General features: G+C 38.5%; 1 protein-coding gene across 1 annotated transcript in view; it reads left to right on the top strand.

The window, feature by feature from the left end:
* hps5 (HPS5 biogenesis of lysosomal organelles complex 2 subunit 2) overlaps positions 1–11,378 on the top strand; it is a 37,636-nt gene extending 26,258 nt beyond the window's left edge. The window contains exons 16-23 of the mRNA XM_056451513.1: positions 666–1,234; positions 2,748–2,868; positions 3,725–3,874; positions 3,944–4,063; positions 4,397–4,510; positions 4,591–4,697; positions 7,092–7,428; positions 10,705–11,378. Of these exons, the coding sequence (XP_056307488.1) occupies positions 666–1,234; positions 2,748–2,868; positions 3,725–3,874; positions 3,944–4,063; positions 4,397–4,510; positions 4,591–4,697; positions 7,092–7,428; positions 10,705–10,765 (1,579 nt within the window). The 3' untranslated portion in view covers positions 10,766–11,378. The remainder of the gene's footprint in view (positions 1–665; positions 1,235–2,747; positions 2,869–3,724; positions 3,875–3,943; positions 4,064–4,396; positions 4,511–4,590; positions 4,698–7,091; positions 7,429–10,704) is intronic.
* The last annotated feature ends 551 nt before the right edge of the window (positions 11,379–11,929 follow it).

The raw sequence follows: 11,929 nt of genomic DNA on the forward strand, positions 1-11,929 counted from the left end.
CCACCAACTATTATGGCATATGCTTCACGCAGCGGATACCCTTACAGCTGCAATCCAGTACTGGGAAACACCCATACACACTCATTTGCACAGTCATACACTACGGCCAATTTAGTTAATCAATTCCCCTACAGCGCATGTGTTTAGACTGTGGGGGAAACCGGAGCACCCAGAAGAAAGCCCACGACAACATGGGGAGAACATGCAAACTCCACACAGAAATGCCAGCCAGGACTCGAACCAGTGACCTTTCTGCTGCTAGGTGACCCCAGATATATTTATGTAAAAATTAAATAACGTACTTATTTTTTACCACGTGTGAGTCAAACATTTGTTATGTTTTAAATGATTAAATTGCATAAGTTGGCGGTTCATTCCGCTGTGGCGACCCCTGATGAATAAAGGGATTAAGCTGAAGGAAAATGAATGAATGGATGAATAAATATATCTGAACTGATATACAGTGAGTATACATATGAATAGTTTATTTGCATAAACGGATCATTTTTCAAGCATTGTGTTTTTGTGTTGTCTGTTGAACGTTACAGTTCCAAAAAAATTGGGGGTTTGTTAGTCATTTTCAGATTGAAAATGAAAAATTAAAGACAATTTCTAAAAATGATTGTTATCTGTTTTTGCTAATGAACATTAATATTCTTCTGCAGCTCACAGATCCAGGACCCGATGGTTTTACTGGACCCTGTCTGCCTCAGCGATGTGCTCCAGGAGTGGGCTCCAGTTCTGGAGAGAGTTTTGGGTCCGGAGGATCAAATCATACCTGTGGAAACAACAAATGCAGAGGAGAAAACCCTGGAGGAGGAAGAGCTCGTCTCATCAATGTCCTGCTGCGTCGTGGTCCAACCAGAGATCTCAACAGTGCCTTTTGTTGACCCGGATGAATCCACAACCCTCACTGAAGAAGAGAACCTTAGAGAGACCACCCCTTGTTTCATCGCCCCAGTGCGAGCACAGTTCCCTCCTCTTGGAAACCACGTTGAACTAATTCAGCTGTTTTCCCCTAAACCACTGCCTCCTGACCTGCAGGCTGACCTCTCGCTGCTGGCCTGTCTGTATCTGGAGATGGGATGTCCCGGTAGAGGAGGCATGGAAAGTGTGTGTGTGTTTCTGAGGAGGTTCTTCTTCCTGTTGGAGCAGGAGAGAGTGAGGAGGATGTGTATGCTGAGGTACAGAGAGAACCGTGAGGTGCTGAAGGCCTACATCGCTGGCATGCTGGGTGAGTTTACTGTACATGGATTAATTGCACAAATTGGGTTTATCAGCGCAGATGGCCATGTGTAATGCCCCACGTCACTTCCTGTCTTCATACTGTCCTGTCAAATGCCAAAAATTAATCTTATATTAATAAATATTGGATTTATTACAGAGTTTAGAGGGCCAGTTCACCCAAAAATTTTCATTTACTTATTACTATTTACTTATATTAAAACTTTTGTGTTTATTACAGGCTTTAAAGGGACAGTTCACCCAAAAATGATAATTTACTTACTATTTACCCACCCTAAAAACAGTATTCTATCATAATTTACTTACTTTTACTTACTTATACTTAATATTCATTTATATTAAAATGTATTGGGTTTATTTTAAGCTTCAAAGTGCCAGTTCACCCCCCCCCCCCCCCCCCCCCCCAAAAAAATTACTTACTATTTACCTGCACAAAAAACACACAAAAATCTCATAATTTGCTTATATTAAAAAATATTGGATTTTTTACAGACTTTAGAGGGCCAGTTCACGCAAAATTTTTCATTTACTTATTACTATTTACTTGTATCAAAACTTTTGTGTTTATTACAGGCTTTAAAGGCCCAGTTCACCCAAAAATGATAATTTACTTACTATTTACCCACCCTAAAAACAATATTCTATCATAATTTACTTACTTTTACTTATTTATACTTAATATTTATTGATATTAAAATGTATTGGGTTTATTATAAGCTTCAAAGTGCCAGTTCACCCAAAAAAAAAATTATTTACTATTTACCTGCACAAAAAAACACACACAGAAATCTCATAATTTGCTTATATTAAAAAATATTGGATTTATTACAGGCTTTAAGTGCCTAGTTCACTCAAAAATGAAAATTACTTACTATTTACCCACCCTAAAAAAACAATATTCTGTCCTAATTTACTTATATTAAAAAATATTGGGTTTATTGCAGGCTTAAAGGAACAGTTCACCCAAAAATCAACATTTACTAACTATTTCCCAACACTAAAAACAATATTCTGTCATAATTTACTTACTACTATTTACTTATACTTACTATTTATTTACTATTTACTTATATTAAAATGTATTGGGTTTATTAAAAGCTTCAAAGGGCCAGTTCACCCAAAAATGAAAATTTACTTACTATTTACCCACCCTAAAACAATAAACAATAATTTACTTATATAAAAAAATATTGGCTTTATTACAGGCTTTAAAGGGCCAGTTCACCCAAAAATCTGCATTTACTTAGATTTTTTAGAGTGGGTAAATAGTAAGTAACTGTTCATTTTTGGGTGTTTATTCACTGTTTATACATTCATTCATATTCCATATATATTCTGTCATAATTTAGTCATCCTCCACTGGTTCCTAATATGTTTTTGTTCTACTCTTGCAGTAAATTTGCAGTAAAATCAGTCATTCTAGGCCTCAAAAAATCTGAAAATGTTGTTTGAAATTGTGGTGGGACTGTCTGAGTTTGTTCGGTGTGTGTGTGTGTGTTTAGAGTTCACTCAGGCCAGTAAAGTAGTGGAGGTGATCCAGAAGGGGGATCTGCTGAAATCTCTGCGCAGTTTAAGAGAACTGCAGCCCTGGAACGCTCCTCTGCTCCTCTCACACCTCTACAGGTCAGTTTACAGTCACAGACACACACAGTTTCTGTCAATATACAGTTAAAGGCAAAAGAAGATTTCAAAACATTTACATTTTACATGAATCAACACATTTTTAAAACGTATTCATTTTAATTATAACTAATAACTAATTTCATTTGTCTGTGTCATTTTTTGGCAGGTGAGTTTACATCACTCACGGCCACACACAGTTTCTGTGTATTTACAGTATTTACAAGGCAAAAGAAGATTTTGACACATTTACATTTTACTTGAATCAACACATTTTACAGCCTAATAGTTTTATGAATACTATATAATCACTAGTTTCTTTTATCTTTGCCATGGTGAAAGCACATAATATTTTTCTTCTTATTTTGCAGGATACTAGTATTCAGCTTTGTGTAATTTAAAGGCTTGATTAGGCTAACTGGGCTAATTAGTGTAATTTGGCAAGTCATTGGACAACAGTGGTTTATGTAGCCAGTTGTAAAAATTATAATTTCGTAAGGGGGCTAATAATAATTATAAAAATAGACCATAGCAGTTTTTATAATGAAGTTAAATAAATCTGGAGTTTTAGACAAACTAAACAAAATAAGAATTGCTCTAGAGGAAATATATAATAAGAAATGCTGTGAAAAATGTCCTTGCTCTGTTAAACATCTCTTAAATATTTGACAAATATTAATGAAAGCTTCACAGGAGGGCTAATAATTTTGTCTTCAACAGTGTGTGTGCGCGTGCCTGTGTGTGTGTGTGTGTGTGTGTGTGTGTCTGTGTGTGTGTGTGTGTGTGTGTGTGTGTGTGTGTATAAAGTCACTTGCTGAGGTGTGAATATATTATTTATTCTGAATAATTTTCACTACAGGCTCTATGAGAAACATGGAGAGGTGGCCGTTAGAGCGTACCCGCAGTTCTATCCCACAATCCTCCCCTCTGACATAATGGCGATGGCTTTACCCAGTCACTTCCTGCCTTATTTGGACAATTTAGTCCAGTCACGGGCTGAACAGCAACGGTATGGCCAAGTTACATTTGTATATACATCGTCACGTATACTATAATCCATTATTTTGTCTTCGACCAGGTTGTCTTTCTTGGGCTCTCTTCTTCAGCCAGAAACTCTGCGTCAGGATTGGCTGGAACTGGCGCTATCCCATGATGCTCCACAAAGGGCGGACACACTCACTCATGATGGACAGCCCAGGTAAAGAAAAAAATAACAATAAAAAATGGATGAGCAATGAGAAATCTGTCATGTGTGTAAAACAAGAAGTGCTCAAAAATATATCATGCCATGCATTTTTATACTCGAGGTTTTCTATTCGAGGTTTTTGCATCTCAACCCTTCATATATCTTATTTTCATGTGTTGTTTTGTATAATTCGTATTATATAACTGTCAATATATCTATTGAAATTAGATCTATTCAACTATTTACTTCTGTATAATCTATACATTACAGTGTTATTTATAATATTTATTTTCCGACCCCATTAATTTCTGTATTGCTGACTGTACTGTACTGTCTGTGCTGTAGATGGCGCTCTCACTTCTTCAGCTGGGGTTATGGTCGTCTGCTGTCTCTGCTGATCCGCCTGCCTGCTGATCTGGCCTCCAAACAGAAGATGCTAGACATGTGTAAAACTCACGGGTGAGTGTAGATTTAGACTGGACAGAATTGAGTCTGAATTTGCAGTTGTGTAACCTGTGAGTGTGTTGTTCATCTGATAGGTACTGGATGGGTTACCTGTACCTGTGCAGAGAGCTGCAAAGGCGAGCCGAGGCCTTCAGTGCCATCTGTAGACTGGACGACATGACACTACTGGAGGGGGATGATGGTACAGCAAACGCCAGTCTAAATCACTTACTTGCAGCACAATGACTGATTGGCAGAGCTGTGATAAAAACGAAATGCGATTGGCTGTTTCAGAAAAAGGGGGAGGAACTACTTAATGTGCCCCACCTTATTTTTACATTTCAGTTGAATTTACATCACACGTCAAACAAAGCTGTAGAGTTCAAGGCACTTCAGACAACTTTTTTTAATGTATAATCCACGAGTGTAAAACCCCAGTGGATCAGAACACAAAGCAGACTGTTGCATGACTCACATTTTGACTTTCATATACTTAGCTCACATTCTATATCATCCGGACCTGGGGCCTCCTGTATCAACGCTGCGTACGCACAAAAACGCCAGATTTCACGCTCACGTTTGGATTTACTAACGATGAAATGAACGTGAGAATGTGCGTTGGTCCACACCAACTTCATGTCTGGCGCACGTGCATTTCTTGTGTGTGTGTTTTATTTTCACTGGCGACTCCTAGAGGCAATTGTGTTAAATTGCACACTACAAAGTATCTTTGAGCCGTGCAATGGCAGCTGTATGGGACAGGATCATCCGCATGTCTAGCAGGTATATAAGGTTTCCATACCATGAAGTTGACCAGCCAAACCAAACCAGCCAAACGCTGGTTTTCCCAGTGTAATCGGAGCGATCGACTGCACGCACATTGCTATAAAGGCGCCATCTGAAGATGAATTTGCAAACGTGAATCAGAAACATTTCCATTCAATAAATGTGCAAATAATAAGTGATACTCAAATGCGCTTAACACAATACACACACTTCTTAATGATTCCTACTTATCATCCTCGTGATGAAGAGTAGGCAAAATCTGATATGTAATGGGGGGAAAAAAGAAGATTGAGTTCATCAGACGCTGGATTTGTACCGAGTTCATGATTGATAGTGTCAAAACAGGTTGCCATGCGCTTTACGGGCTACGCCACTCACACTGCTGATATTGGTTCTCTTTAGTTATTTTATCTCACTACAAAATTGTACACCTTTACATCGCACTATTTCTTTTTTAATTCCTTCACAGTGCGATGTTCAGACCCTACTGCGTTAACTGCATCAGCTAAACTCTCCCACTCTATTTTTTTCTTTTGTTATTAATTCTGGAGGACAAACTTGCAAATAACACTGTTTATCTCCGATCTACCACAGAAAGGAGCACCTCCAATTCACATTCTGTTCAGTTTATCTTCTTGCTTGCTTTTGCCATTGCTTTTTCGTTTGGTTTTGCCATATGTTTCGTTTGGAGTCATTACCATATTTTTTAGGTGGAGGAGGCAGGGGTTTTGCGCTCGTGCATGTGCGCTCAGTTTCACGTTAATTCAGATGTACAAAGAGAATATGCGTGGGATTCAGCGTTCGCACTGTTTCATACATCAGAATTTTTTACTGCGTACGCACATTTACAGCTTTGTCCGTACGCAATGTCTTCGTACATGAGGCCCCTGATGACCAGCCGCATCATCAGGAGATCAGCTGTCAAAACACATGATATGACTGATATGTTGCACACAGGATCATTAATATGCATGCCTCAGGATGCATTTTGAGATTATAACAATGATAATCTTCCTCCCTTATTAAAGAGCCCATATTATGGGTTTTTGAAAATGCTCTTCCATATAGTGTGTAACAGTAGTTGCGCGCGCAAACCCGGGAGATTCGAAACCTGCGACTAACAGAAAATTGGGGGGGGGGTGTTGCGGTGTCGCGGTTTCAACTGAAGACCGGGGGGGGGTTTATTCACTGATATAACTGAGGACGCGGGTGGTGAGGGAGGTGTCGCCGACGCCACCCTCTCTTTTCTGCCGGCCGTGTGTGTGTGAAAAGAGCAGGTAGACTGTCATGGGCTAGGAGATCTCCTCGCCATTTCTTGGACTTCTTGCTCAATAAAATAGTTAGTCGTCAGTATTTTCTAGTCCATCGTCTGTATTTACATTCACCCACTGGCAGCCAAAATCCACTATGAAGCGTGTATGCACTGTGACTTTTATATTGTTGATTAGCAGCTGGCCATTTCACTCTGTCTCACGCTGAAGCCTGTCACTGTCGACCAATCGCAGCAGGCTGTCATCGGTCCAATCAGCGCAGATTAGCTTCGCGCTGAGGAGGGGGTTGGGAACAAATGAATCGCTGAACGATTCATATGGGAGTCGCTGGGATAATTAGGTAAAAATAAATGCAGATTACAAGACCATGAAAGTGTTTTTTGACCTTGCATGCATATTAGACTGTTGTTGGAGACCCTTACAACCTAAATATGACCCTATTTCATGTATAATATGGACTCTTTAATAAGTTTATCAAAGCTTATATTAAACTTACCAGACTCTTATTTTGAAAATCTAAAGTTTCACTTTTTTTCCAGGTATTGTTCCTCAGTCTCTGGATGAGTGGGTTTTGCTGCTGCAGCTTTGTCAGCAAATCAGTGCAAGCGATGAATCTCCGCTATCTTCGTCAAAAAGCACCAATGGCTCATGTTTGGACGACGCTAACAGTAATGGTGGCAGCTCTTCTAGCTTATCAAACGGTTCCACAGACTGGAGCATTCGGGTCAGTCCGGAGAATATCATCCTGCGCCTGGTGCGGGTTTTCGGGCCGGACCAAGCCCTGACAGCCCTGCAGGATCATGGGATACCGGTGGATCTCAGTTCACGCTCCACGCTGGTCTGTGATCTGCTGCGTATGGCAGAGAAACGGCAAAGGTGAGAATAGATAGTAAAAGTCAAAATTATTCACCCTCATGTGAATTTCGTTTTCTTTTTCAAATATTTCCCAAATTATGTTTTACAGATTCAGGACATTTTCACAGTATGTCTGATCATATTTTTTCTTCTGGAGAAAATCTCATTTGTTTTATTTCGGCTAGAATAAAAGCAGTTTTTAATTTTTTAAGTCAAATTTATTATATTTAGGTCAAAATTATTAGCCCCCTTAAGCAATATTTGTTTTCCATTGTCTACAGAACAAACTACTGTTATACAATGATTAGCACAGTTAAGCCTTTAAATGTCACTTTAAGCTGAATTCTAGTATCTTGAAAAATATCTAGTCAAATATTATGTGCTGTGGACTATCATATTTACTATTTCTTTCATGCTGTAAAAAGAGACTCATATACTAAGAGTCATATAATTTTTTTTTTATTTGTGTCCAGTATATACCACTGCTTTAGGAAAGGACTATAGTATGTTCTGCATGTTAGATTTAATTGCTTTTGAAAAACAATAGGCAATCTACAGTATATACTGTGCACTATAATAATATTCCATTCCAATCAAATAGTTGTTCAAATATACTAGTCAATGTACAGCATATACTGGGTAATATGCTAATATTCTAGCTTGATTTAAAGGTTTTTGAAAATGAGCAGGGTGCGTACAGTATACTCTTCATAATATGCCAATATTTAATTTAGATTGAATTGCTTTTGAGAAATAATAGGCAGGGTGCAGTATATATTGTGCAATATAATAATATTCCATTACAATCAAATAGTTTTTTGTTTTGTTTATACTATTCATTGTAGAGTGTATATACTATGTAGTATGCGAATATCCCTTTTAGATTATTATTTTCTTAAAATATACTAGTCAGTGTACAGTACATACTGTCAAAGTCCCCTTAAGGCAAGTCATTTCATTCAGCGGCCATCTTTGAAACGCCTCTCGGGCCGTGTGCTCGGGCATTCTGTCTGAATGGGGAAACATCAAATTCTCCTAATCTGTTAGCCAAGCTTACGATTACATTGCATATTTGGAATCACCAATAAAATTAAACAACGACTGTCTCATAAGTTTTGTTTTTAAGCATTTGAAACAAACAAAGTTGGCATTGTCTCAGGTCGCCCGAGCTAATGCGTATTCGCACTCAAAATGAACGAGATCACAACACCAACCTCATTTATGGCCGTTCTACACATTATCATCCTGTGGATAATAATCTTCTGATCACGCTGCTCTTCTGAAGTAATTCCCTTGCTCTTGATGATGAATCTCCTCCAGAAATGACAGCGACACTTTGTTTACAAGTTTGTAGGCGTTTGAGTAGATGCTGTCATGTGCTGTGCGCTTGACAGGACGGACTGTACCTCACATTCATTTTATACAGATTACAAAACCAAAAAACTTTTGTTTTAAAGTGCATTTGGTTCATTTAAAAGCACAGATTTCAAGCTTGTTGTGGATATATTTCTTATGTCTGTGAAGCAATTATTCGCTGTGATTCCAGTGTGTTTGTTGACTACTTAAACTGTCATGAAAGCACAGGTCTGCTCCGAGCTTCTCCCGCAGAGAAACGTCAGTCTATAGCGATCGCTGATTGGCTCCTGTACTAGTAGGCGGGGCTTTATTCGCCATATTGACCGTTACACTTTTCCCAATTCAAAACTGTACGAGTGACACGTCTTGTGTGTTCTACAGTCTTTGATACTGTGGATTATGCTAATATTCCATTCAGATTCATTTTAATCTTTCATCATTTTTCAAAAAATATTCTTATTTAGATAGTGATTTTGTGTACTGTGTATACTGAGTATATGTTTATAATCTGTTGTTTTAAATAGTTGGAATTGTATAGTATATTCCTCACAGTATGTTAGCATTTCAGTATGTTTGTGAAAAATAGCAATGCATGGTATAAACTAGGGGTGTGAACCTACACTGGTCTCACAGTTCGGTTTCATGCCATCGATTTGGTTCAATTCAATTCGATATCTCGGTGCATTGACGATGCTTTCCATAAACAGTTTGATATTTTACTCTAACACAATAAATCTTGTATTAAAATGTATAATTAAATTTATATACTATTTGTAATACAATTTTGTCATTTAATACAAGCAGTCAGATGTATGAACTGTACCTTTAATTTGACCTGCTCAAAGAAAACACTCTTTTGCAATGTATCAAACAAAACCCAAGTACATGCACAGAACGACATGAGCATTTATAGCAAATAAACTAATATAATAAATATGATCCCGCTTGCTTTTTGAGCTTTGTTGAGCGAGTTCTTTAACGCCTATGATTGATCTCGCACTCAACAGAAAAGGCTGCGATTGGCTCTAACGGTCAGCGCAACTCTGGCGCTGTTCAGCAAACAGTGGCACGGACGCTGATGTTAAACGACCGCAGCGATCAGCTGATGCATTATAGATGGCGAAGCGGTGAAGAAAACTTGCTCTATTCACCTTATTCTCCGCGTACGAGTGGGCGTAGCCATTTGAATCATTTTGGCTCGAAACTTCCGGTCTTATTCACTTCCATTCATTTTTAAACGTAAAAACAGCTCGTTTTGCTGCTTGGTGTTGCAAACTGATATTTTCTTATTATATTATTCTACTTTGTCTGTATTGTAATGCAAACACTTGTTTATAGAGTAAGTAGTTTGACCGTTTTCTGGCGTTTATTATTCCTAGTCATTTCTCCCATAGGCAACTGAATCGGAAGTTCTAAAACAATCACAAAACGCGTGCACTTCTGCATTGAAGAATAAGGTCAATAGACACGCTCATGTCTGGATCCACAAGTAACGTTATTGTTTTAACAGCCGAGAGAGGAGATAAAATGTTACCTCACAAACACGCCAGCAGGTCAAAGAGAGTGAGAGAGAGAGAGCTGCAGCTTTATTTTTTCCTAGCTGGGCTTCGATGTACTTCAATGTCAGTGAAACCTGTCCACCAAACTCACAAGCAGTGAATTGTGCACAGTTATCTACTTTTTAAGTAGTTGAAGCGTTTTAATTACTCGTTGCCTCCTCCCTCAACATAGTAATCTACTGTCATATAATGCATATGTGTTAAATGAAGTCAGTACGTAATAACCAGTTATGATCTATTACTGATTCGATACCCAATTGTTCGCGTCTGCATCGCCGTGCACTGAAGAAACAATTAATTTTGACACCCCTAGTATATACTGCACTACATAGATGTTTTTGTCCTCATTCATTGTTTCATTTGCATTGTTTTCTCCTCTCAGAGCTTTGATTCAGAGCATGCTGGAGCGTTGTGATCGGTTTCTGTGGTCTCAGCATGCTTGAGTGTCCTCCTCATCTCCACATCTGCCTCCAGGACAGTCATGTTTCATTAAACCGCTGGTCTGGGATCAGCTCCTGCGTGCAGCTGGAGATCACACACCCTACTGTTTCTAGATCAGCTGATTTCAGGTTATTGGAAATGCATTCCAGTCACAGTCTAACACAGATTCCTATTCATAGCTTTTTCACACCAGCACTATGACTGTATTGTGCCGTAAATGATGCATGAATGTCACATGACGTGGTCTGAACTGTTTTTCTCTTTCTTATTTAGCTATTAAACATGGTGTTGAAACAGTATTAACTATGGGCCTTTTTAATGAATACAAAAAAATATCCATTTGTACATAAATACGGTCGCTACATTTCTTGTGTTCATTATTAAGGCCCAAAATGCTAAATGCATTCATATGCATATATATTACTCTATAATAAATGCAATTATTTAAGAACACAAATAAGCACATAAGTTAAAAACTAACAAAAGTGTTCTTTTAACAGAGAAAATGTAAAGTAATTGCAAATGTATGAACTAATGCCATGCAGTTTGGCTGGTTTAACTGGCTGCTGTTAATAAAAAGCACAATAAATAGCAGAACATGTTCATTTAAAACCATATCGAAAGTGTTGTTTCCTTGAATGCACAACCGAGACGTTCAGATTTTCCATCACTCTTCATGCATAGTAATAATATAACTTGGTAAAACATGAATGCGTGTCGTAGATGTGTAGTATACACTCGCCGGCCATTTTATTATGTACCCCCTTACTAGTACCGGGTTGGACAACTCTTTTGCCTTCAGAACTGCCTTAATCATTCATGGCAGAGATTCAACAAGGAACTGGAAATATTCCTCAGAGATTTTGCTCCATATTTACATGTTAGCATCATGCAGGTTTGTCGGCTGCACATCCATGATATGAATCTCCCGTTCCACCACATCCCAAAGGTGCTCTATTGGATTGAGAACTTGTGACTGTGGAGGCCATTTGAGTACAGTGAACTCATTGTCATGTTCAAGAAACCAGTCTGAGTTGATTTGTGCTTTATGACATGGTGTGTTATCCTGCTGGAAGTAGCCATCAGAAGATGGAGACACTGTGGTCATAAAGGGATGGACATGGTCAGCAACAATACTCTGGTAGGCTGTGGTGTTGACACGATGC

Source organism: Danio aesculapii, chromosome 25 (genome assembly GCF_903798145.1).
Source record: "Danio aesculapii chromosome 25, fDanAes4.1, whole genome shotgun sequence".
Taxonomy (NCBI): Eukaryota; Metazoa; Chordata; class Actinopteri; order Cypriniformes; family Danionidae; genus Danio; species Danio aesculapii.